At 43.6% G+C, this 27,467-nt stretch overlaps 3 protein-coding genes across 3 annotated transcripts in view; 1 reads left to right on the plus strand and 2 right to left on the minus strand.

The window, feature by feature from the left end:
* RGSL1 (regulator of G protein signaling like 1) overlaps positions 1-4,350 on the minus strand; it is a 99,893-nt gene extending 95,543 nt beyond the window's left edge. The window contains exons 1-2 of the mRNA XM_050766098.1: positions 4,299-4,350; positions 452-534 (exon numbers count right to left, since the gene is read on the minus strand). Of these exons, the coding sequence (XP_050622055.1) occupies positions 452-534; positions 4,299-4,311 (96 nt within the window). The 5' untranslated portion in view covers positions 4,312-4,350. The remainder of the gene's footprint in view (positions 1-451; positions 535-4,298) is intronic.
* Positions 1-27,467, plus strand: part of GLUL (glutamate-ammonia ligase) — a 328,058-nt gene that overhangs the window by 242,685 nt on the left and 57,906 nt on the right. The gene's annotated exons all lie outside the window — the stretch shown is intronic.
* On the minus strand, positions 11,678-12,460 carry LOC126956342 (transmembrane epididymal protein 1-like). The gene has a single exon (XM_050793277.1). It carries the CDS (start codon positions 12,458-12,460, stop codon positions 11,678-11,680), a length of 783 nt encoding a protein of 260 aa, XP_050649234.1.

A 27,467-nucleotide genomic window follows, 5' to 3' on the forward strand; every position in this document is an offset into this window, starting at 1 on the left:
GAGAATGGAATTTAAGCAGGTATTTGAAGAATATTTAAGATTTTCATAGGTGGAACTATGGGAAAGGTATTCCTGGCAGAAAACAAACATAGCCCAAGCAGAGATTCAGAGGTGGGTGAATGCCAGGGATACCCAGTGAGGGTAGAGCCTCTGTCACCAGAGCACTGGGAATCAGCAGAGGGTGTGATGGGAAGTAACTTTGGACAGGTAAAAGCAAGTAAGGAGGCTGGGGATTTAGGATCTGACGACATCAACAATGGGAAGCTTTTGGAGATTTTAAAGGTGGTTCTGGTTCATGTTTATTTGCTCAAATTAAAAGAGTTTTTTTATTTAAGAAGAAATTTAGTAAAACCCCAAATAACAATAAGCAAACAAAAAAGTCACTCAGTTCTGTGAGATTCACTCTTCAGCTGCTAATGAAATATTTGTATTTAAAGCTGAGAATGCTTACCGGGAGGGAAAGAAATGTGTTGAAAAAATCGGCAAAGATTTCATCCTCTAGCAGAATTATAAGATTTGTAGAACCGATTATCTCTACATGGAGAGAGAGAAATAAAAAACCAAAACGTGAATCAGAATTGCATTCAGGTTCAGAAAATGAAGTAACTGAATGGATCATTTCACATTGCCAAATCTCACCATGATGACAGCCTTTAGGGTCATCCAATTCAATTTCTCCCCTTCTCCTGGACTCTCTTTTTCAATATCGTTCTGCTTAAACACTCCCAGCTGTGGGGAGCTCACTCACTCACAGGTATGCCCGTTCCGTTTATGAAGAAGGCGAAGTGGTAGATTTTTTCTTTCCTACTGTGACTATAATCCTTTACCTTCTATATGTAAAGATTATGCCCTCTGAAGCTTGACAGAATTCACTTAAGTCCCCGAGACAGTGCTTCCAGTATTTCTAAAGACACCACAGACGTCTGCTTACCACCAACCCCACTAGCTAGTCACCAAGCAGTTCTTCAACCCATTCCTCACACGGCCTTCTCTCCATCTGGTTCTCTCATTGGCTGGAGTGGCACTCACAACTGAAACATTTCAACTGCTTCCCAGAGCAGAACATAAGAGAACTCTTGCCTAGGTTGCATCTGATGCTAATGTAATGGGGCCTAAAATGGGGTTAGCTTTGGGGGCTCTCATATTACACTATTAACTCCATTATGCTTTTACTTATGCAGTCACATTTCAGAAACCAGGGGCAGGAATGTACATTTATTCCAGTCAAATTTCAGCTTGGTAGGTTTGGTCCAGCATTACAGCCTGACAAGAGCTTTCTTGAATGTTAATTTCATCATGCAACATACTTATTACTTCTCTCAGGTGTGATCATCGTGCTGCCCAAGTTAAGTCAAGGAGATGAATGTTGAAATGTCATAAAGCCAAACATGGAGACCCCAAGTGAACAAAGCAACTAACTCCTTCCTTTAATTTACTGTCTATGCTCCTTAGAGGACAATGGTCAACTAGTGAATAATAAACTAATTGTTTGATCAATGGCCCAACATTACTCAGTCATACCCAAAGTTCATAATGAAAGACTGAAAAATGGGTCCGAATATTATGCCCTAAGCTCATCTCTCAATCTAAGCATCTGATGAGGATAGCATCTGATGAGGACAGTAAGTGCCATGCACAGTCACAAACATGTAGTTATGATAACATAAGAAAACTAAATGATCATTTTTCCTGATGACACTGGGTGGTTGTTGGCTTCATATAATAGAAATAGAATTAGAAACTCCTGGTCAGGCACGGCGGCTTATCCCTGTAATCTTTGGGAGGCTGAGGCTGGTGGATTGCTTGAGGCCAGGAGTTCAAGACCAGCCTGACCAACATGAAACCCTGTCTCTACTAAAAATACAAAAATTAGCCAGGGGTAGTGGCGGGAGCCTGTAATCCCAGCTACTTGGGAGGCTGAAGCAGGAAAATTGCTTAAAGCCAGGAAGTGGAGGTTGCAGTGAGCTGAGATCACACCACTGCACTCCAGCCTGAGCGACAGAGTGAGATTCTGTCTCAAAAAAAAAAAAAAAAAAAAAAAAGGAAACCCAGACAAATACTATAGTGAGTGACAGAGCTGGTGTCAGCACTTGCCCTCTGTTCACATACATCTTTTTTCTTGCTGTTAAGTGTTATGTGTGTTTTATCTGTACCCTTCCCAAGCCCTCTGCTCTTCTTTTTATAAGCAGTCCTTGATTTATTTAATCTATTCCATATGGATGATTCCAAAATCTATGTTTTCAGTCCAGACTTCTCTTCTTGACTCTGGTTTTAAATATACATGAGCTATGGGCCAGATCTGCGTGCACATCCAGCAGGCACTTTCATCCCAACTTGTTCAATGTGTGCAGACCTCCCACCTGCTTCTTTTCCTACATTCCCAGTCCCAGTTACTGGAATCATCATTCTATAAATGATCTAATCCAGAAAACTGAGACTCTTCTCTCTGTCTCTGTCCCTGTCTCACTCTCACTCTCAATCTCTCTCACTCTTGCTCTCTTGTTCTCTCTCTCTCCCCTTCACGCCCCCCACATGCAATGGAGGACCATGCTATATGGTTTCTCTTTGTACCTATCTCTGGAATCTGTCTCCTCATTTCCATCCATAAAGTTACTCTTCCATTATAGGTCTCTATGCTCTCTCACCTAGACTATCGCATCAGCTTCTTAAATGGTCTCCCTAGCTCCCATTTCTTGTCCTTCCAACCACCCTCCACATACTGCCACCACAATCTGTTGATATTATTGTTAAAGTCTTTCAAAATCTCCTCGATGTCCTAGAAGGTAAAATCCAAACTTTCTAGTGCAGTATCTGAGGCTTCACCCCATCTGGGGCTTCCTCCCAGCCTCATTTCCTGCCTCTCCACACACTCTGCCTCCTGTTTGCAAGCTAAGCCAAGGCATTGCTATTTTCTGCATATGCTAGGTACTCTCACTTGAAACCTCCACATCTTTGTTCCCATATTCCCATTGCTTAAAATGTTTTCTCAAGCACAGTCAGCTCACAAATTAATAGTCATCCATTAAGAACTGGTTTACATATAATCTTCTTGGTGAACCAAGCATGGTAGAATCTACCACAATGGTAGAATTCATCACTATCTCCCTACACGATCACGTATATGCTCCATTATTACAATTAACAAGTCTTACTGTTTTCATTCATTGATATATCTGTCTTCCTCATCAAACTGAGCATGTGAGAGGAGGGACTTTGTTTTTTCACCTTCCTTTTTCTAGGCTCTAAAAGTGTTTCCACAATGTCTAAGTTCTGTAAATGTAGAATAAATTGTTCTTTCAAAAGATAATCTTCAATTTTTTTTTTTTTTTTTTTTTTTTTTGGCCAAAGTCTCGCTCTGTCACCCAGTCTGGAACGCAGTGGCATGATCTTGGCTCACCGCAACCTCTGCCTCCCAGATTCAAGTGATTCTTGTGTCTCAACCTCTCGAGTAACTGGGATTACAGGTGCCCGCCACCATACCTGGCTAATTTCTGTATTTTCAGTAGAGATGGCTTTCACCGTGTTGGCCAGGCTGGTCTTGAACTCCTGACCTCAGGCAATCCACCTGCCTCAGCCTCCCAAAGTGCTGGGATTACAGGGATGAGCCAATGCTCCCAGTCGATGATTTTCAATCTTTTGGACTTTTGTTTGTTTATCATTCATAGAGTCTAACATGGATTTGTTAAACGAGTAATTACTGAGCTCATCTGAATGCAGAACAGTGGGGTTTGGCAGAAATTCCCCAGTGATTGTTTTTCATAGCTACACACACTGCTGGTGGCAAGGGGCTTGACTATGCTAGGGCTTGCCACTGACAAGACAGTCTTAAGGAGATATAGAAACAAGACTCTGTACATCCTTCCCTTCCTCATCCTCTCATTTCTCCAATCTTGTTTTTCCTTCTTACCTGTTCCGCCTTCAAACTTCCTAATAATTTGAGAAGGCTTTTAGCACCCATTCCACACCATAATAATATTGACTTGGCAACAAATTAAATCACTGCATAATCTCAAACCCCATACCAGTCTTCTCTCTGGAGGAGAGGTGGCCCAATCCACATTCTACTTCCTCCCTCTTAGTTGTCTTATGAATAAGGCCCTGACCTACCCTCAAAGATCTGGTGGCAGAAGGTAGGAGGAAGGGGAAGAAGGAGAAAGAGAAGGAAAACAAACGCATGAATAACACAAGTCACCCATGGTGCCCCTGAATGGCTCAGATCTATTGACCACTGGGAAGATGAATGGTTTGCCTTATTTGAGAGACTCAAGGCCTTGGAGACATCCCTCGCAGAGACTCACCAGCACTGCTCATGTTGCCATGCTTTTCCTGACACAGTAATTTGTTAGGGGCAGAATTATCTCCCAGTCAACAGAACTTTATCCATTGTGAACAGGTAATGACGCCTTCTCTAAGGGATTCCAGATTCTATCTGGCGTGACCTACTTACTTCTGGTGTAGGCCTTAATCTGAAGATAAGTCTTTATCTTACCTAATCTGCTGAATCCCCTTGGGCATACAAGACTCCTCCTATACTTAAGCCTTTAGTTCATAATATTTTATTTGACAAGTTCTTTATAATTGTGCCCAAGATCTCTTGTCTGTTCCAACCTCTCCCATGCTAAGGTGACTTTTGCATTGCTAAACTCAGCTCCTAAGGGTCTTGTAAACAATTACATTTGATGTAATTTTAATAAGCAGTATCTCCTGGATATTCTGCCCATTTAAAACATCAACCTCCATTGCTTGAGCCCAGGAGTTTAAGGCTGCTGTGAGCTATGATCACACCACTGAACTTCAGCTTGGGCAACAGAGTGAAACCTCATCTTTAAAAAATTAAAATTAAAACATCAGCTTCCAAGAGGCTTGAATTCCCTTTCTCTGAAGGCTCTTCAGGCACTTGGTTTTCTCATTAAACAACTCTTCATTTCTCCTGTTCTTCCCTAATAGGAAGTAAATATTAAGATGAAAGACTAAAAGCCCTATAACCCTTCAAAATTTAGCCAAGAATTACTGAGAATAGAATTCTTCAACCAGAGAGGGTTTAAAGAATTTGAAAGCCTTGGGATTGTAGGGAAGCTTATATAATGTCCAAAAGGCCTTCCCATGGGGGGTGGGGGGAAAACTGAAAACTGGAAGGATTATTGTTAATAATGAATCATCAATAAAATATCACTTACATTTGAAAAAGTGCTATACTTTCTTTAGAATATATAAAGACCAAATACTGTATTCTACAGTTATTTTAGTGAGAAGAGATTCTTGCTTTACATCTTGATGTTTTATGTATTGCAAGATGAGTTTGTAGCTTACCATACTTCTTCAGTCTGTTATCAGTTACCTTATTCATTAGTCAGATTAACATGCACACATCTTAAGGGAGTTCAGTGTGAAGCACTGCATGGTTCTACAATATTGGATTCCATACAATACATATGGATTCTACATATCATCGTATTGCCTGATGATAATAATTATCTGGGGCACTTGGAAATTATACAGATTCCTGAACTCCACCCCTTCTCAATCAGAATTGCCAGGGGAAGGTCCCGGCAGTTTAGGTTTAGGATAATTCCATGAATTATCACTTCTTTTGCAAAATAAATACAGTCATGGTCTCCTCCTAAAATAATGGCATATACAGTAGTAACATATGCTCACATTCCTTAAGACGGAATGCTTTCAGCATGTTTTCAATCAAGCTGTGTGCACCTACTCTTGAGTCCTAATTGCTGCCCCACCATCTTTCCCACTGCTCAAAAAGGCTGACTATTGGAGCCATTGACAACCAAATGGGGTCACTCTAAAATCAGTAAAGAGGAAAAGCCAGTATCACTGGCTAAAACTTGAAATGCATAATGGTTAGATCCCTGACCCTTTCATAACCTTCTAGTTCCCAAAAGGAAAGGGCACCAGATGTCTCCCAAATGTGTGGTAATAAGAGTTATCTTATTGATAGGGTTGCTGTTAAAAACCTAAACTGCCAAGACCTTCCCCTGGCAATTCTGATTGAGAAGGGCTGGAGCTCAGGAGTCTGTATATTTTCCAAGTGCCCCAGATAATTATTGTCATCAGGCAAATATAGAAAATACTGGGGCCAGATGCAGTGGCTCACATCTATAATCCCAGCACTTTGGGAGGCCAAGGGGGGTGGATCCATTGAGGACAGGAGTTCGAGACCAGACTGGCCAACATGGGGAAGCCCCTTCTTTCCTAAAAATACAGAAAAATTAGCCAGGTATGGTGGTGCACACCTGTAATCCCAGCTATGCAGAAGGCTGAGGCACAAGAATTGCTTGAATCTGGAAGGCAGAGGTTGCAGTGAGCTGAGATGGCGCCACTGCACTCCAGCCCAGGCAACAGAACGAGACTGTGTCTCAACAACAACAACAACAACAACAAAGTGGTTTCTAAATGAAATAAAGCTGCATTCACATCTCAGATCTGACATTTACTAGATCTGATCTGGTATGCAAAACTCTGGGCATCTCCTTTTCCCAAGTGCACAGTTACCCTGGAAATGACAGCAGGTCTCTTTGGCAAAGATTAGGAAGAATATTCACAGTAAACACTTGCAAAATATTGCAAGATTCTTCCTAATGGGTAAAATGCTTTTTTCATTTCAGAGCTTCTAGGTCTGACTCAGGGCTGAAAATTGGATGAGCGGCCTGATTCTCTGCCACGATGGCTCATTTTAAGCTCCTGTTCATTCATTCATTCACTCAACAAATATTTATTGGGCATGTCTATGTGACACAAACTGTTCTAGGTGTTTGGGATGCATCACTGAATAAACAGTCTAAAATCCTTGCCATCACAGAGCTTATACTCTCCAGCAGAATCTTATTGAATGACCACACATTTTTTTAAGGAACCCCATGACCAATAACCACCACAAAGAATCTATGGGTTAGATCATTCAGATATCCGCACGGGCTCAACTGCCTATTATGATAACTACTCTTATTTTGTTTTTGATGGTTAACACGATCTCCAGTAAAAATCAGAGCCAATTTCAACTACAACACATCTTTTTCAGCATCTGTGGTTATCCCCATTGTGCCACTACTGCTAGCACCACCACTATTGAGTGTTTGTTGTCATAGGCACTGCCGTGCATAACCTCTCATTGCTCCTGAGCTTCTGAGTCTCGCTTCAAGATGAAAAGTTTTGGGCTGGTCATGGTAACTCACGCCTGTAATCCCAGCATTTTGGGAGGCTGAGGCTGGTGGATCACTTGAGTCCAGGAGTTTGAGACCAGCCTGGGCAACATAGTAAGACCCCACCTCTATTAAAAAATGATTTTAAAAATTAAATGTGTATATATTCTATATTTAATTATATATTATATATTTAATTTTAAAAATTAAATGCAGGCCGGGTGCGGTGGCTCATGCCTGTAATCCCAGCACTTTGGGAGGCCGAGGCGGGTGGATCACGAGGTCAGGAGATCGAGACCATCCTGGCTAACACGGTGAAACCCCATCTCTACTAAAAATGCAAAAAATTAGCCGGGCGTGGCGGCGGGCACCTGTAGTCCCAGCTACTTGGGAGGCTGAGGCAGGAGAACAGCGTGAACCCTGGAGGTGGAGCTTGCAGTGAGCCGAGATCGCGCCACTGCACTCCAGCCTGGGCGACAGAGCAAGACTCCGTCTCAAAAAAAATAAAATAAAATTAAATTAAATTAAATGCATATATCATATATTTAATTTTAAAAATTACATTTATATATCATATATTTAATTTTAAAAATTAAATATGCATTATATATAATTAAATATGAATTTATAAATATAAATGTACATACATAAAGAAAAGTTCTGGGTGGAGGGTCTGATTGCTGGTCTAGGACAGGGTATCCATGTCCTTACTGCCAGGGCCAAGAGAGGGACTGTCTGGTCCCCTCTGGCATCCGTAGTGGGAGACAGTCCCTCCAAGACTCACGCAATAAATTTTCACTCCAAATAAAACAAATGGTCAGAGAGTGAGTGACCAAAAGGTTTTTGAGATATACGCACATATCTCTATGTTAACTGAATTCTGTGCTGAGTCATATGCATCTAAGTTTAACAGGAAGAAGAACTACATGATGTTTACTGGGTGCTTGGACAATACTTATATACTTTTCCTGCTCTTCTCTCTATCCCTCTATCACTTCGTTTAAATGGGTCATTCAATACCAAATGGAGAGCAAGTAAGTGCCCTTTCCAAGCTCATGTAAATATGGTGCCCTCTGGTGCATGGTGTTGAACATTACACTTTTCTTTTCAAAACTCCACTCTGGAATTTGAAGGTTTTGTTTTTGTTTTTCCCCAAACATAATCTTCAGTTCGTTTTACTTTCCAAAGTAATTAGGATCACTGTCAGAGTGCTCACACCTGCTGTGACATGAGGAGTACAGAAAGGCCCTTATCATCCAAATAGTAGATCTGCCTATTCCACCATCGTATCTGGCCTTACCTATAATTCTTTGTGGCTTTGCAGGCCCCTGCTAATATTATTTTACCTGGAAGACACATGTTGTGAGATATAATATTTGGAGGCAATCATTTACTACAAGAGATGAATTTGTTAGTATTTAACAAGGCTTCAAAAGTACTCAAAATGGAACGGGTCTAAGGGTTAACATGTGGTTTCGGTATTTCTTCAACTTTCATCTTTGTGGAGAAATAATATCTTGAAATACTAATACTTGGGTTTTGCTTCCCAACCCTTACAGATGACTTTTCCTCTATTTAGTCAAAGATATTGCATCAAGATGAGGGATTATAATAGCAAAAAACAAGAAGTCAATTTTAGGTTAAAAAATCTAAAATATGCTCTTAATATCAAAAAGGGGAGGTGTCGCCAGGCGTGGTGGCTCATAGCACTTTGGGAGGCCAAGGCTGGAAGATCACTTGAGCCCAGGAGTTTGAGACTAGCCTGGGCAACATGACAAGACCCAGTCTTTACAAAAATCAAAAAGAAAAAAAAAATTCGCTGGGTGTGGTGGTGCCACCTGTAATCCCAGCTACTGGGGGTGACTTGTGGGTTGTGTGGGAGCTGAGGCAGGAGAACTGCTTCAGCCAGGAGGTCGAGGCTACAGTGAGCTGAGATGGTGCCACTGCATTTCAGCCTGGGTGATAGAGCAAAACCCTGTCTTAAAAAAAAAAAAAAAAAAAAAAAAAAACACGTCAGGGAGAGGCCTGAGTGAAGTAGAAACCAACTTTATCATATCAATGAGAAAGCATGTACAGAGGAGCAGATTCCCTGCCCCCTCAGCCTCAAGGGTACTAGAGGAGGTTCAACAAAGCTAGAGGAAGAAGGAGCTGCAAGGCTTGGCCAACACAAATATATCCAAGGTTGTAGGGGAGAAGCAAGGGGCTGGGAGCCAGAGGTGACAATCAGGAAAAGGGCAGAACCTACAGGGGATGCTGCAGAGCTCCACTGGTCCCCAGGACCAGAGAGAAGCATGGAAGCTGAACTGCACCTGAGGCATATTTTATTTCCACACCAGGGACCGCTGTTCATCTCCAGCGGGGAGCAGCGTTGTTGCCTGATCGTTCCAGCGACGCAAGTGTCAGCTTTCTGTGGAAGCTGCCTGCTGGTCACATGCAGAACATCCAGCACACGCATGCCTCCCACATTCTGAGATGTGGCTCAGTCCCCACCACTCAACGACATTGGGAAGCACCCCCACAATAACTCAGAATGCCCACCAACCCCCAAAACCAGGTGGTGAAGGTCCCTGACAATCGAACAACTCATTCCTGCTGCACCTTCGCTTTTGACTGAGAAAATTAAAAAGGAAGAGTAGGGCCAGAACTAAAGGATGCATTTGCTCTAGGAACTAGAAAAAAAAGGAAACAAGAAGGATGATAACCCTCAAGAGTCCCTGCTCTCACCCTCCTCTGTCCTAACTGGGTGCTTTAGTTTTGTCAGGAGTGTGGGAAGCTTGACAGATTCTTCATATCCTGGAGAAAGCAGGGGGAGTGGCCGGGCACAGTGGCTCATGCCTGTAATCCCAGCACTTTGGGAGGTCGAAGCAGGTGGATCACGAGGTCAGGAGTTCAAGACCAGCCTGGCCAACATGGTGAAACCCCATCTCTCCTAAAAATACAAAAATTAGCCGGGCGTGGCGGCGGGAGCCTGTAATCCCACCTACTTGGGAGGCTGAGGCAGGAGAATCACTTGAACTCAGGAGGCAGAGGTTGCAATGAGCTGAGACTGTGCCACTGCACTCCAGCCTGGTGAGACTCTGCCTCAAAAAAAAAAAAAAAAAAAAAAAAAAAAGCAGGGGAGAAGCAGAAGGGGAGGCATGAAGGCACTCTTTGCAAGTCCCCAATAATTTAACTCTATTTGGCATTCTACCCTCCTTGACACCCAGCTATAGCATTATGTGACATAGTTAAATATCTAGCTACCTTAAGCCATTTTCTTAACCCTTTTGAGTTTCAGATTACTCAGCTCTAAACCTCTCTGATAAGACATTTGTGGGGATTAAAAAGAAAAATATGCAGCATAAACAAGCCATTGAACTTTATTATACATGAGAACCAGAAAGGAGTGGTTCCAGAAGAGTACTGCTTGGGAATCAATAAGATATGTACAGAGCAATGGGCTGAAAGGCCTGGAAGAAGAATTTTCCAGACTCTACACATGGGGAGACTGGGCTGAAGAAAGTCTGGAAGCAGATGAGCCTCTGAGCTCTCACTACATGCAGGGTGTTGCTTTGCTCTATTAAACCCTGCAGAGGGCCGGGCATGGCGGCTCACATCTGTAATCCCAGCATTTTGGGAGGTAGCAGCAGGCAGATCACTTGAGCCCAGGAGTTCGAGACCAGCCAGGATAATGTAGGGAAAACTCATCTCTACAAAAATAAAAAATTAGCTGGGCATGGCATGATGGTTTGCACCTGCAGACCCAGCTACTGGGGAGGCCGAGAGGGGAGAATTGCTTGAGCCCAGGAGATTGAGGCTGCAGTGAGTGGTGATTGCATCATTGCACTCCAACTGGACAATTAAGCGAGACCCTGTCTAAACAAAAACAAAAACAAAAAATCCTGCAGAAGAAGTTACCTTCAGGGGTTTGATGTTTCATTTGATAAATCACAAAGTAATCAAAGGAAAGACCTCAAGAACATTCTAGAACTTTTGTAGAGTCAAAAACAGTCTCTTCAATATGAGAATTGAAGAGGTCCAGAACAAGAAAGAATGAAGAGGTGGTTATTGTAATGGGTAGATTATTATGTACTAAATATGACTAGTGGTAGGAATTCTATGTGCTGGGTGAAGGATATTTATAAAAAGGCCCAAAGGCAGGATATCATGAATTTATTTTAATGTCCTCATGGGAGGAGAATGAGGGATGCAGAGATGTGCAGGGCACACAGATTACTGTTGCTGGAATTGAGGAGAGAGGGGAGGGGAAGGAAATACTTGGGGATCTAAGAGTGAGGGTCACAGTTGCATGCCTTGTTTCATTCTCCTGTCCTCTGCACACTGCTCAGGAAATGAGACTGAGAGAAACCAGAAGGGGAAGGAGGGTATGCCTGTCCCAGAGAAGTCTGACGCCTCAGGATGAGACACCTCTGAAAGAAGGATGCAGGATTCTCCTCTCCAGCAGCTCCATCTCCCACAACTTCTCATGCAGATGTCCTGGAGTATGCAGGCAACAAGAACCAATAGTGGCACATCCAGGTTCAGGCCTTAACAAAAATGTAGCAATACCACCAAAAGGAGAAGCCATAGATCCAGATCATCAAAATGGCACTGAAGATCACATGCCAGCAGAAGAAGGTGGTGACAAACATAATGTCATTTCTGTCATCATCCATCCATTGATAGCCAGAGATTGGTTTGAACAGCATAAAGCCTATGTGCATCAGCCAAGAGCCTGTGATCATATACAAAAAGGCCTTCATGATCCAGAGCAGCAGCATGTTGGGAGCCCACAGCTCTGCGGTCACCACCAGAGTCAGCAGGAACATGGCCTGGGTGAGCAGCACGTGAGACTGAAGCTCCACTCCTTCTGTGTCCTGCAGGTGAGACACCATCAGGGGCAGAAATATGAACATGCCCAGAGCTTGGGCACCTTGCTCCAGAGCAGCACATCTCTTAGGCAGCAGGTTCTGGCTCACCATGTCTACACACCCACTCAGCAAGAAAGTCATATAGAGAGTGAGATGCTGCCACTGTTTGCGGAACATAAAGTTCCTCTGATGATACATCTTGCTGATAAGTACAAACTGTCTAGGAATGCTGTGCAATTCTTGGGCTACTAAAATGCAGGCACTCAGTATCTTCAGCAACCCAATGTAGTATATTTGCCATAGCCTTGCCCATCTTCCTTTGCTCCAGGGATGGTGTGGTGGATACTGGACAGGGGCATTGCATATCAAGGCTCTGGAGACAAGTTGTGCATGATAAAGTCCATAGAAGAAGAAAGACAGCCCTGGGTACAGATGACCCTCAAAGCCTCCCATTGAACTGAAAGTAGGTCTGATCAAAGGCAGAAGCAAAAGGCTCAGGAATGACCATTCACTCAGGGCCGCCTCAGGCTCTAGAATGTGGAGGGAGCCTCCTGCAGCTGACTTATATTCTCTATCCAGCCCACTGAATCCACATACAGAAAGGAAATGGTTTTGGAGGAGGCCCAAACCTATGGTGGGGTGGGTGTCATGGTTTCCGTCTGGTCTTCTGCTCTGGTTCATTGGTAATCAGCAAACCGTTGACAAAAATGAAATAAGCATATTCTCCAGCATAATGCTTGGGCATCTGCCATTCTCAGAGATCATGTTTAGAGGGTCCCCCTCTTGCCTCTCCTCCCGCTAACCCTTGACCACATCACTATCTTCCTTACCTCACTCCTGTACTAGTCTGTTCAGGCTACTATAACAAAATACCATAAACTTGTAACTTATAAACACCAGAAATTTGGCTAGATGCAGTGACTCATGCCTGTAATTCCAGCATTTTGGAAGCTGAGGTGGGAGGATTGCTTGAGCCCAGGAGTTGGAGACCAGCCTGGGCAACATGGTGAGACCTCATCTCTACCCAATAAAAAAACAAAAAAATTATTTTAAAATTAGCTGGGTGCAGTGGTGTGTACCTGTAGCCTCAGCTATTCTGGAGGCTGAGGCAGGAGGATCCCTTTAGCCCAGGAGGTCAAGGCTGCAGAGAGCCATGATCACCTAATCTTGTGGCCCTTCATTAGTCTTACAAAGGTAGTTTCAGGCTGGGTAGGGTGGCTCACGCCTATAATCCCAGCACTTGGGGAGGCCGTGGTAGGTGGATCACTTAAGATCCAGAGTTCAAGACCAGCCTGGCCAACATGGTGAAACCCCATCTCTACTAAAAGTACAAAAATTAGCTGAGCATGGTGGTGCATGCCTGTAATCCCAGCTACTCAGGAGGCTGAGACAGGAGAATCACCTGAACCCAGGAGGAGGAGGTTGCAGTGAGCAGAGATTGCGCTACTGCAGTCCAGCCTGGGCTATAGAGTGAGACTCTGTCTCAAACAAACAAACAAACAAAAAAACTACAAGAAAAACAAAGGTAGTTTCAGTCTCCAAACAAGGAGGGAGTCAGTTTTAGGGAGGGACTGTTATCTGTCTTGCTTCAAAGTTACACTATAAACTAAATTCTTCCTACGGTTAGCTTGGCCTATACCCAGGAATGAGCAAGGACAGTCAGCCTGTGAGTCTAGATGCAAGATGGAGTCAGTTAGGTTAGATTTCTCTCACTGTCATAATTTTTTCAAAGGCAGTTTCACTGTGATTTGAATACCCACTCCAAGACTCATGCTGGAATGTAATATTGCCATAGTGACAGTATTAAAAGGTAGGACCTTTAAGGGGCAATTAGGTAATGAGAGTTCTGCTCTCAAGAATGGATTAATGCCATTATCACAGGAGTGGATACTTAGTGGGTCCCTCATAAACAGAATGAGTTCTGCCCAATTTCCCCTCTGTCTCTCTCTGTCATGCACTCACTCACCATGTGATGCCTTCTGTGATGCCCCTCACTCACCACATGCTGGTCCCATGCTCGTGGACTTCCAAGCCTCCAGAGCTGTGAGTCAAATAAGCTTTTGTTCTTTATAAATTACCCAGTCTGTGATATTCTATTATAGCAACAGAAAACAGAATAAGTAAATAAATAAGAATAAATAAATAAATACTTTAAGTTTACAACAAGTAAACTTTCCAGGCAGTTCTTTCCACTCCATCTCCACCCACTGCCCGTGTTCAGGTATCACCAACTCTGAGTTATTGAAACATGTCTAATCAGGTTCGAATACTCATCTGTTCCTTTCCAAATAACAGATAGATGAGCTTTGGGAATTGAGAGCTAATCACGATATTGACTAATTTAAGTTATCCAGTAGAATCTCATGGCCTTGTAGATAAAATCCATGCCTTTAGAATAAGCTTCAAGGAGCCTTATGCTTTGGCCTGGTCTCATTTCCAGTCCCTTCCCATACGTGCCATTGCCCCAGGCTTATCAGAAGCTTCTAGTTCAACCTGGAATCCTCTTTCTGTCCTCTACACCATCTATATCTGGAGAACTCCTCTTCTTCCTTTTTCCTTCAAGGTTCAGCTTAAGCACTGCCTCCTCCCAGCCGGGCAGAATACTTCTGTCTGCAACTTGTACATATCTGTATCATTGTGCTGGTTACGCCATTTCATAACTGTTTATTTATGGAGATGTCTGTAAAGTCAGATACTATGTCTTGTCATCTTTGCCTCTTTAGTATCTAGCCCCATGCCTGGAGGTGCTCAATAAATGTTTGATGGATGAATAAGTGAGCAAACTATCAAATTATCATGTAGTCTCTACCGTAAAAGGCTTTATAATCTAGTTATGAAGACAGAACAGATACATACAAACAATGCCAGGTCACTGTTTGCTAAGTGCTAAGTGCCAAATGAGAGGAAAAAATGACCAGAGCTTTGCAATTAAAGAAGAGAGCTCACTCCAACTGCAGAATCAGGCCATATGTGATCATTCTTAGTTAACAAGATGAAGAGTCTATGATATGAGAGTTCAAACCTTGACTCCTTTGTCTTTGGGCACAGAGTTGCAGAATGAAAAGATATGGAACACTTGGCGTAATTATAACTTCTCAGCCAGAGACACAGACCTTTTTGCATAAACCAGTGTTTTCTAACACTTTTTGTTTTTCATGTTTGTGCCCCTAAGAAGCCTTTTCAACATGTTTCTACTCACCACATTCTCCCTATGAAGACTTAATGTCACTCTGCGTGTCCAAAGGTAGCAGGAGCAGGGAGTTGTTGCTATTGAGTCAGATGTACCACTGACACCTAGGATGGGGATGGAGCAAGTGGTCCAACTTACCAACTGATGTTTCACAACCTTTACACATGGCCTCTACCTGAGACAACCCTCCAGGTATGCCTGTGGATACTTGGTTGCTCTCTGGCTTACCCCTCAGGGATAGTCTCTAGGGGGCATAAGTCCCAACAGTAAAGTGGGGGCAGTGCTACCCATCACAGTCATCTTGGGGACCTTTTTAAAAAGCACAGATTACCAAGTTTCACCCTGACCCTAATGGACTGGAGCCCAGGAATCTGCATTATGAATCACACCCCTCTCCCACCACTGGTGATTCCAGTACAGGCCGTCCTTCACCAGTGCTTGGAAACCAGCAACGTGGTCATTAGGCCACATCTGGACACCATCTCCCCACCCTCACTGACCCACAGATTCACTCAGGAGTGTGTGGCAACATCTTTATAACAGCAGAAGCCAGCGATGTTTCCAGGAGAGGCTGGCACTCAACTGGGGACAGGGAGGGCAGGGGAGGGAGGAGGCCAAGAGAGGGAGGCATAGGAGAAGGAGAAAAAGAGAGAGAGAGAAGGCTGAGAAAGAACACGGAGAAGTCAGAAAGAATGCAAAGAGGATGAAAGCAGTCCAGATTCTGAGAAGGCAGAAGCGAGGAAGGGGGTTCGAGGAAGCCAGAAAGCTGCACTTTCTCAAGGGTGTGGGTGAAGTTAGAATTCCTCCTGGTCCAGGCCCCCGGAGACATTATGGGTTAGTGATTAAGAAAATGAGGAGCCTGACTGTGTTTGAGACCTGGTTTGGCCATTTTCTAGGTGGATGTTTTAAAACAAGTTATTAGGCCAGGCGCGGTGGCTCACACCTGTAATCCCAGCACTTTGGGAGGCCAAGGTGGGCGGATCACTTCAGGTCAGGAGTTTGAGACCAGCCTGGCCAACATGGTGAAACTCCATTTCTACTAAAAGTACAAAAATTAGCCAGTCGTGGTGGTACGTGCTTGTAATCCCAACTATTCGAGAGGCTAAGGCAGGAGAATCACTTGAATCCAGGAGGTGGAGGTTGCAGTGAGCCAAGATTGCACCGCTGCACTCCAGCCTGGGCAACTAAGCAAGATTCCATCTCAAAACAACAACAATAACAAGTTATTTATCTTGTCTAAGAGTCAAGTTCCTCATACGTAAATGAGGAATTATGGGGATTCCACAAAATATTGTATTTTAAAGCAAGCTATAAATATAAATAGCTAGCCAGGCTTGGTGGGGTGTGCCTGTAGTCCCAGCTACTCAAGAGGCTGAGGTGGGAAGATTGTTTGAGTTCAAGACTGCAATGAACTATGATCATGTCACTGCACTCCAGCCTGGGTGACAGAGCGAGACCCTATCTCAAAAACAAAACAAAACACCAAAACCTAAATAAATAAATACATAAATCCTTTTCTATTAAATCTATATATTGTATTATATTACATTACATGCTAAACATATTAAATGTATAATAAGTATATATAAAATAAATATATTAAATAAATGCGTAGTCTTAGGACCGGATGAGACCAGTAAAGCTAATTTCTTCCAAATTCCTCTTTTTCTTTTACAGGTGAAGAAGCCGAAGCCCACAGAAAAGTGACTTATGGGATGTCACATAGTCAGTGGGTTAGTTGGTAATAAAATATATGCTGAGATGTTCAATCACAAGGCAACTGTCAACAAGAAATACAAGAACACCCCACCCAGCTCAGCACAAGGCACAAATGCACAAGGCACAAAAAAGCTGAGGTTTTGGTCCTGCTCAGAATTTATCCTGCCTTCTGTGATCCCCACATCCCCACCCCTCTTTCTGCCATTTCAGCTACAGCAGTATCTAATACTGTTCAAATCACGTACTTACAAAACATGTGGAAACGTGTGAGGCACTCTGGCAGATGCAGCTGCAGACAGAATTGGAACCTCTGGCTTAAGTGTTCTCATGTTTTTCCATATTACCTTAATGAGCAGGGAGACTGGGTCTATAAGCTGAAGAAATTTGACCCTATGGGACAACAGACTTGCTCAGCTCACCCTTATTGTTTTACTTTTTTACTTGGAAGTCCAAAATCATGCTCAACCCATTCTGCTGGATTCTCCCCAGGTGATAAATACTCGTGGCACCGAAGCACCATTAAGAAATGCTTCGGCCGGGCACGTGGCTCACGCCTGTAATCCCAGTAAACTGAGAGGCTGAGGTGAGTGGATCACCTGAGGTCAGGAGTTCAAGACCAGCCTGGCCAACATGGTGAAGCCCCGTTTCTACTAAAAATACAAAAGTTAGCCAGGTGTCGTGGCGCACACCTGTAATCCCAGCTACTCGAGAGAATGAGGCAAGAGAATTGCTCCAACCCAGGAGGCAGAGGTTGCAGTGAGCCAAGATGGCACCACTGCACTTCAGCATGGGCGACTCCGTCTCAAAAAAAAAAAAAAAAAGAAACACTTTAAGGTGCTCCTGACCTAATAATTGTGACCTCTCCTCTGAGGATCTCTTAAATTTCCTATTTCTTCTGATGCCTGCTACCCCTCAGAAACTCTGTAACCAAAGTCTTCAATCAGTGAGCCATGAAACCTTTTTACCAGTCATGCCCTTTGGAATTCAGTCTTATCAAGGTCTTTGATCATGCTTGTGTGAGGCAATCATGGTAGCATCTCCCATAAAGGGAACAAGTTTGACTCTTTTCTTCATATTTTAAATCAATACCAGGTTATTAAAGATAAAATGGGTCTGGTGCAGTGGCTCGTACCTGTAATTCCAGCACTTTGGGAGTGTGAAGTGGGAGGATTGCTTGAAGCCAGTAGTTCAAGATCAGCCTGGACAAAAAAGCAAAACCCCATCTCTGCAAAAAACAAATTAAAAATTAGCCAGGCATGGTTACACTAGCCTGTAGTCCTAGGAGGCTGAGGTAGGAGGATCCCTTGAGTCTAGGAGTTCAAGGCTGCAGTGAGCCATGATCCTGCCACTGCACTCCAGCCTGGGTGACACCCAAACCCAGTCTCAATAAATAAATAAATAAATAATAAAGATAAAGATAAAGATAAACTAATTTGAAAGAAAAGAAATTACTTATTTGTGTATAAAAGGAACACCCCAGAAACCTTAACCTACTCCACTGCAATTCATCAAATGTTTCTTAACCAACTATAATCAGCCCGATCCTGTACTAAAAGCTGGCATTAAAAAGATACATGAAATATGTTACCCATATTCTTAACGAATTCAAGAACAGTACCTTTTGAATTCTTTAAGGCTAAGTAACATATTTTATGTATCTTTGTAATAGCAGCTTCCAAGGTATGGTCCATAGGCTACCAGTATCACCTGGGAACTTGTTAAAAATGTAGAATCCCTTGGCCGGGCGCGGTGGCTCAAGCCTGTAATCCCAGCACTTTGGGAGGCCGAGACGGGCGGATCACGAGTTCAGGAGATCGAGACCATCCTGGCTAACACGGTGAAACCCCGTCTCTACTAAAATACAAAAAAAATTAGCCGGGCAAGGTGGCGGGCGCCTGTACTCCCAGCTACTCGGGAGGCTGAGGCAGGAGAATGGCGTGAACCCGGGAGGCGGGGCTTGCAGTGAGCTGAGATCCGGCCACTGCACTCCAGCCTGGGCAACAGAGCTAGACTCCGTCTCAAAAAAAAAAAAAAAAAAAAAAAAAAAAAAAAAAAAAAAAAAAAAAAAAAAAAAAAAAATGTAGAATCCCAGGCCCCGTTCCAGACCTACAGAATCTGAATTTGCATTTTACCAAATCCCTAGTTGATTTGTATGCATATAAAGTTTGAAAAGGACTGATTAGCAGAAAAGACTGAACTAAAATCATCTTGAATTTAATTTTATAATGGTGGTATTTTTAAAAAGTGCAATGGGAACACAGAGGAGGATGTGGTTAATTTTGGTGGGGGAAAGTTAGGGAAATCCTTATGCAACAGTAGACATTTGCATTGAAATTTAAGTGGAACAAGCCAAGAACTTGGGGGTGGGGAGCGGGTGAGCATAGGAGCATTCTGGTTGTGAGGAGGGAGACAGGCCCCCTGAGGAGCCAACCTAGGACAGAGGGAGCAAGATCTCACTCAGGGATGGATGGTCGCACCCAGCCTGTCAGTGCCATGCTCCCCTTAGCACTGATACAGACGAGGCTGGGGAGTCTCTCATGATCCTTGTCACCAGAGCACACTAGGAGCTGATCAGTTTGTGGACAGGGAGAGGGCTCTTCCCAGCTCCTCACCCTCAGTGACCCCTCAGGCATGAGGGGCTGATGTTTGCACTCAGCAAAGGATGCCGAATCTCAGATCTCGTGCCAGGCCACCTGGTCCCTGGCAGTAACTCTGCAGAGCGACCTTGGTAAGAAGTAGATGCACGGATTCCCAGGGATTCCCGGCAGCCCAAACAGACTCTGGGGAGAGGGCTTCCCTTTCATTTGGATTGTGAGGAAAGTTGACTCTGGAGAAATTAGAGAAGTTATGAAAAATAATGAAAAGGGTTTGGGTTAGGAGTCCCAGCCTGGCACCTTGCTGTGTCTTTAAGGAAGTCTTTGGGCCTCCACTATAAAATGAGGATGGACCAAATGATTCCCAAGTCCTTTCTAGCCCTGATAACCTGTGATTCTGGCAACTTCCAGTTTAAGACAGGTCTGCCATTTTCCCCTTTTTCAAACTACTTTGATTCTCTTGGAAATCACTTCTCCATGGCAAAATAAAACATTCTTGGGGACACAATCAAAAAAATTAGCCAGGCGTGGTGGGTAGCAGGCACCTGTAATCCCAGCTACTTGGGAGGCTGAGGCAGGAGAATGTCGTGAACCTGGGAGGCGGAGCTTGCAATAAGACAAGATAGCGCCACTGCACCCCAGCCTGGGCGACAGAGCAAGACTCTGTCTCAAAAAAAAAAAAAAAAAAAAAAAAAAAAAAAAAAAAAATTGGGCAGCATCTGGGTTGGATTGTCCATCAGGGTTATACTACTTAGGGAAAATATATATGTAGTGATTAATGATGAAATAAATATTAAACATCAACTATGCATTTTGCTTGTCAGCTGAGTGGGATATCAAAGAAACAGCCGCTTGGCTTCTGGCCAAATATAATCTCACATATATTTGGAGAAATAGGACACATATTAGTGTAGGAGCAAGGAATATGTTCCTTACGGAACTCTGAAGGTTCGCTGAAAAACCACTGACAAGATGCAGATTAATAGAAGGGTATACAAATTTATTCACTGTGTATACATGGTGAGAATCGCAGAGCGACTGTCCACCTCCCAGCGGGGTTCAGAAGCCTATATACCATCCTGGCAAAACAGGTTATGGGAGCAGAGAGAAGAGTGATCTGTTGAGGGGATTACTAAGGTGAATGAACGGATCAGTGAACAAAGATTAACTTGTACATTATCTTGTGAAAAAGTCTGTTCAGGTGTGGTTACATTCTTGGTCTTACAGGGAGGGGAAGGAGAAACAATTGTTTCTCTTGGGTCTGGATATCAGGCAGATAAAGGTTTTGGGAGAGACAGCGGGGTGGGGAGGAGAACAGAGAGACCTTGAGGCTTCTTCAGTTCAGCATGTCAAAGTGCCATATTGTAGGACATCAGCTTCCCAGCCCCAACGTTAGTAAAGAAGAAAGCAGTATATAATTTCATAATAAAATATTCTATTAATGATCGTTGTTAACATTTCACTGTGCTGAACACTTTATAGGGATTACTTCATTTACTCCCTACAGATATATGAGGTAAATCATTTAGGATGTTTTTGGCTATAAATAATAGAGGACCTTACGCAGTAAAACATTTATTTTCTCATGTATCAAGAACTCTAGAGGTAGTACAGAGCCTGAGCTGCTAAATTCAGCGGCTGAACAAAGTCATCAGCGATCCAGGTTACTTTGAGGCTTTCTCTCTGTCATTCTCACTGACCTTATCTTCAGATTAGCAAACAATGTGGTTTCAAGATGGCTGCAACACTTCTGGTTACCTCATCCTCGCAGACGTCCAGGGGCAGAAAAGAGAGCTTTATTCTATAAATATATATCTGTATCTATAAACTAGATAGTATATTTCTTTATATTCTTCACATTTATGACAAGCGAGGACTTCAGCCAGAGACCCTGCAGCAGAACCCTTCTCACATCTCCCTAACTAGACCTGGATTTCCCACCCACACCTCAGTGTATCACCATGAGAGGAAAGGGGAGTCTCCATGATTGACTGGGCTCCATCTGCTTCAGTCTCTGCAGCCACACAGGCATCCAGGCCACCTCCTCTGAGGCACAGGAGAGGAAGGAGAATAGATACCAAAATAAATAAATAAATAAATAAGCCACGCACGGTGTAATCCCTGCATTTTGGGAGCCCAAGACAAGAGGATAGCTTGAGGCCAGGGGTTTGAGACAAGCCTGGGCAACAGAATGAGACCCTATCTCTTAAAAAGAATTTTTTTAAGTAGCGAACCATGGTGGCACACACTTGTAGTTCCAGCTACTCGGGAGGCTGAGGTGGGAGGATCGCTTGAGCCTAGGAGTTCAAGGCTGCAGGAAGCCAAGGTTGTTCTACTGCACTCTAGTATGGGTAACCCTGTCTCAAACCAAAACAAAACAAAAAACCAAAATGGGGATTCTATAAGAAGAAAGAAGAGGCACGTGGCTATTAAGAAGGCCAATAATTATTTTCATTTTACAGCTCAAGAAACTGCGGTTTTGAGAATTTAAGTAAATTGTTCAGGGTCGTACAACTTGTAAACAGTAGAGTTGGGATTCATAACAAGCCCATACCCTGGAATATTCCAGATCAGGTCCAACATCACCTCATCCTGCAGCTCTCCTGACCCGCACCTCCAAGCCATTCTTCATTCCAGGGTCACAAGGCTCGCCTGCCCCCTTGAAAACTCATGCACATCTACTGTTTGCCCATCCAGGGCAGGGACTGGGTGTCATTCATCGTTCTCTTTCTATTTGCCCCGTGTCCCCAACATCATACTTATTTGCTTTTTAAATAAGTCTCCATCTACCCTCCTCACTGGATTTTGCTTCTCAGGATAGAGTACATCTCCTTTCTTTTGCATCTTCCTCATCCTGGCCACTGCCTAAAACTTAGCCTTAGCACCTGGAAAAGATTCAGAATAAAGAAGGGCTGAGACTTTGGACCCTGACAGGCCAAAGTTTCAATTCTAGCCCTGCCACTGACTAGCCATATGGCTTCAGGCAAATGACTTAATTTATCTAAACTATAATCTTGTTATCCACAAAATGAAGATATTTACCACACAGGGTTATGGGTGAGAATTGAATGAGATAATGTGAGTTTAGCATAGCCCTGAATAAATAAGAGTTATTACAGTATCTTTAATTAACTAAAGTAATAAAAATGAAAACTAATGTTAGCATGGTATGTTGCAGTTTGCAAGGTGCTTGCAAGTACACTATCTAGTCTGATCCTTATAAAAGCCGTGTTAGATGAAGGATGCTCTCCGCCTGTGACTACTGGGGCAACTGAGCCTGAGTGAGTTTCAGAGCCTTGCCTCTTTCAGACTGTTCTGTCACTTCCTGGGGGTGCTACTCTCCTACCATGTTTGTGTGTTGCTGACCCTTCTTGTTGGGATTGCCTCTGTTATGGGTTCAATTGTGTTCCTCCCAAATCCATATGTTGAACCCTCTAGTACCTCAGAATATAACCCTATTTGGAAAAAGTATCACTGCAAATGTAATTATCTAAGTTAAGATGAGGGCATACTGAAGTAGGTGGACCCCTAATCCAATGAAACTGGTATCTTTATAAAAATGGAAAATTTAGAATGCAGGCATAACACAGGTAGATTGCTATAGCTATAACACAGGTTATAGCTATAACACAGGTTATATGGAATGAAGGCAGATATATGTATAATGCTTATAAGCCAAGGAATGTCAAAGATTGCCCACAAAGCACTAGAAAAGGAGGAAGAGTCCTGGAACAGATTCTCCCTCACAGCCTTCAGAAGGAACCAATTCCACTGCCACCTTGACCTCAGAATCCTAGCTTCTAGAACATGAGACGATAACTTTCTGCCGTTTAAGCCACTCCTTTTGAGGTGCTTTGTGACAGCAGTCCCGGCAAGCTAATATAGTCTCCTTAGGCAGGGGGCTCTCAATGCAGTTTTGAACGCACTTCAGTCAGGATTGCTTTGTCCTTTGGGAGCCTCATCTGCTTGTGCTGGACGCCACTGGATTTTACTAATCCAGTATCAGATTTTACATTGATATCCTAGTTTAGGATGTATGCACTCCCTGTACATGGAGTGTGAATTCAGAGAGGTTTCAGATTCTCATGGGAGCTTTGTTTTATTTTCCACCTGGAGCTCTTAGCAGAGAGCAGTTTCTCTTCTATCTCTTGAGCTGGTGAGAGGAGTTCATCCAGTCTCCCTTACGAAGAAGGGGCCCCATTTCCAAATTTCCTAATCCAGCTGTTATGCAGGAATCTGAGATTTAGTTCTCTAAGACCATATCTCCTGCCCGTCCCCATTTTTGCATGGAAACCCCAGCTATTAGGACTTACATCTGGGGCCAGTCTCACCCTGCCAGTCACAGGATCAACTCATGAACTTGTCTTCTAGCTATGAGTCACATGTTATAGTTCATCACCTGGGGATTTTGGTTTTCTTCTTTAGATCTTGACTAAAACCATCTTATTTATTTTATCCAGTATGTCTTTTCCTGCAGGGGTGGGAGGTAGGGGACTAAATCAACCAGCCATGTTGCCGAAAATGGAAGTCCTTGGAGTAGGTATTACAGAAAAGTCTGTTTTCTAGAGAAAGTAAGGGCATTTGAGTCAGGGCAGCTCTCACATCTAGGTGGGTGCTTTGCATTCTTCTTAGAGCATGGTTCAGTCAAGCCATTGTGAGCATGTGGTGGGGAGGGGGTGTTCCACAATATGGAAAGAGCTACTCCTGGAGACTAAGTTTCCTCCCACAGGAGGGTCCTTAGTGTGACTTTCTTTCCTCCTGTCCATTCTCATCAGGAACCTTTAACACTCAGGACAAATCAGAGAACATTGCTGGACTGGAATGGACTCCTGGGCCACCTGAAAAGGATTTCCATTTCTCCTCTCCTTGGAAGGAGAGACATAAGACAGCCAAGTACAGAAAATCCAGACTACTTAAGTCAAGGTTAGAGCACGAGAAATCGCCCGCTAAACCCTTTTCAGTGTAAGGTTTAACCCGCTAAACCCTTTTCAGATCAAAAGTAAGATTACCTGCCCACTCTCCTTAGCATTATTTCCGCCACGGACTTAACCGTAAGAGACAGCCCAGTTTCTCAGGTGAGGGAAACAGATGAGGCTCTGCTACTTTAAGGCCTCTGAGAACCTGAAGTCCCTCCTAGGTGGTCTTACCAGTTCCCCTGCATCAATAAGATTCGGTACTGTGATGCTTTAGCCAAGTATTAGTAGTTACCCAGCCCAAGATGTTCCAGAACAGCCTTGTGCCACACCACATTGAAAATCAGGCCTGGGCCCTGAATACGCCACTGCGAGAGGAAACTTGCTTGAGTTTCCCATCAAGAGAAGTGAGAACTTCCATATTACCCAGAGCAACAATTTGTAGTTACTGGGGTCATTCTGAAAGCTGACTCAGGTGCATCAAAATAACTCTCATCATTTGAATGGTCATAAGAATCAACAGCTTGGCTACGTGAACATCAGGCAAGAGAGGACATAGCTGTTTTTCCTGATTTTCTGCCTGTGCAGATGTAAAACTTATACATAAACATTTTCACACTTTCTGAGCAGAAGTAATGTCACTTACCTTTTTTTTTTTTGAGGTGGGGTCTCACTCTGTCACCAAAGCTGGAATGCCGTGGCCCAATCTCGGCTCACTGTAACCTCTGCCTCTCGGGTTCAGTCTTTAGCTCCCAAGACTGTCAGGAAATGGACCCTTCATCATCCCACCTCGATTTCCCCTTTTCTCTAAGAAACCCACAGCTAATACAGTCTCAAAATCTGTTGAATAGCCAGCCATTCTTAGAAAAGGGACAGGCTGGCCGGGCGCGGTGGCTCAAGCCTGTAATCCCAGCACTTTGGGAGGCCGAGGCGGGCGGATCACAAGGTCAGGAGATCGAGACCACAGTGAAACCCCGTCTCTACTAAAAATACAAAAAATTAGCCGGGCGCGGTGGCGGGCGCCTGTAGTCCCAGCTACTCAGGAGGCTGAGGCAGGAGAATGGCGGGAACCCGGGAGGCGGAGCTTGCAGTGAGCCGAGATCGCGCCACTGCACTCCAGCCTGGGCAACAGCGTGAGACTCCGTCTCAAAAAAAAAAAAAAAAAAAAAAAAAAAAAAGGGACAGGCATGAATAGTGCTCTTGTTGTTGCTACGGTAACAAGCCCCCACCCCACTTCCCCTCCACCTCTCACCCTCATCTACCACGGGGCACTGACTCCTTAGCTCCCTAGTGATGTAGCCCACTGAAATAAAGGGACTGCCACAGCTTGGTCCGTGCTCAAGCCAGCAGGGGCTTTTGAAGGAGGACAGCTCTCTGAGTGACCACATTCACCCTGGGCCACCTCTGACACCAGTGCTCCTTGCATGGGCCTCAGGGCCTTCTGTCTCACTGGATCCCATCAGCTCTTGCTCTTTCCTCTGAGGTCTTGCTCAGAATGAGTGAGTGCATCTACTGTCAGTCAAACCCACAGTCTTGTGGCCTTCCCAATCTCTGGGATTTCTTGCAGGGCAGACTGCTGTTTGCTTTTTAAACTCCTAAAACCCAAAATGTCCATCTTGACCCTTCTTCAATAGTTTGAGTACTGTACCACCAGAAGGGGCTTGCATTTTAGGGAAAAAACAGAAAACAAAACAAAACAAAAAAATCTGTCTTCTCTACTGGGTGACTAGAAGGATCCAGACTTCAGAAACACAAAGGCCTATTTGCCACCCTTTTGGTATACCCAGGACAAGACCTTTCATTCCTTCTTTCTTTTTGTTTTTCAGTTTTTCAGTTTTTTTAAATTAATTTTTTTTGGCCGGGCGCGGTAGCTCATGCCTGTAATCCCAGCACTTTGAGAGGTCAAGGCAGGTGGATCACCTGAGGTCAGGAGCTCAAGACCAGCCTGGCCAACATGGTGAAACCCTGTCTCTACCAAAAATACAAAAATTAGCCCGGTATGGTGGCAGGTGCCTATAATCCAGCTACTCAGGAGGCTGAGGCAGGAGAATCGCTTGAACCCGGGAGGCAGAGGTTGCAAGACAAGATAGTGGCTCTCCACTCAGGCCTGGGTGACAGAGGGAGACTCTGTCTCAAAAAAGAAAAAAAAAAATTTTTAAAGTATCATACATAGGCCAGGCATGGTTGCTCACACCTTTAATCCCAGCACTCTGGGAAGCCAAGATGGGAGGATGGCTTCTTCAGCCCAGAAGTTCAAGACTAGCCTGGGCAACATGGCAAGACCCCATCTCTACAAAAAGTAAAAAATTAGCTGGGTGTGGTGGTGCATGCCTGTAGTCCCACCAACTTAGGAGGCTGAGGTGGGAGCATCATCGCTTGAGTCTGGGAAGTCATGGCTGCAGTGAGCTGTGATTGTTCCACTGCACTCCAGCCTGGCTGATAGTGCAAGACTCTGTCTCAAAAAAAAAAAATCAAATATAATATACTGTGCCACTTATGCTTTGATGGCATAATAGCCATTTCTGCTAAATTTTTATTTATTTATTTTTGAAATATCTTATTGATTTAAAGTTAAGTTTTTGGTGATTCACTTTATTACACCAGAAAATGAGGTGTGATGACTTTGAGATTTGAGTCTTCTGCTAGTCCTCTGAGCTTAATAATGGTTATGCACACGAATCACTTTTTAGTGACAGTGAAACCTCAATTTACCTTCCATCAAATTGTTTAGGAATCTGGAATGAAAATAGTTTTTGTTTTTTTAGTCTTAAAACCATTTTAGACATTAATATTGTTAAAGTGTGTAAGCCATCCTGCCATCTTTGATAAAGTATGTTGAATTTACTTAACTTTTAATTGTTTATTTCTCACTTACTTGTCCTGTCCCACATCATACAGGAGCACCATGAGTGGTGGGAGGAGGATATAGGGTGAGTGCTGTGATTATTTACACTTAGCCCCAAACTGTTAAGATTTTTTAGGATTCTGTTCTGCTTCTCAGAGTTTATTCTCTCGTCAGACTGCTGTCTAGTTCTCTCCGCTGT

Source organism: Macaca thibetana, chromosome 1 (genome assembly GCF_024542745.1).
Source record: "Macaca thibetana thibetana isolate TM-01 chromosome 1, ASM2454274v1, whole genome shotgun sequence".
NCBI lineage: Eukaryota > Metazoa > Chordata > Mammalia > Primates > Cercopithecidae > Macaca > Macaca thibetana.

Bases quoted from the DNA above. Each gene is read 5' to 3' on its own strand.
- LOC126956342 (XM_050793277.1), bottom strand. From the start codon at position 12,460: ATGGGAGGCTTTGAGGGTCATCTGTACCCAGGGCTGTCTTTCTTCTTC.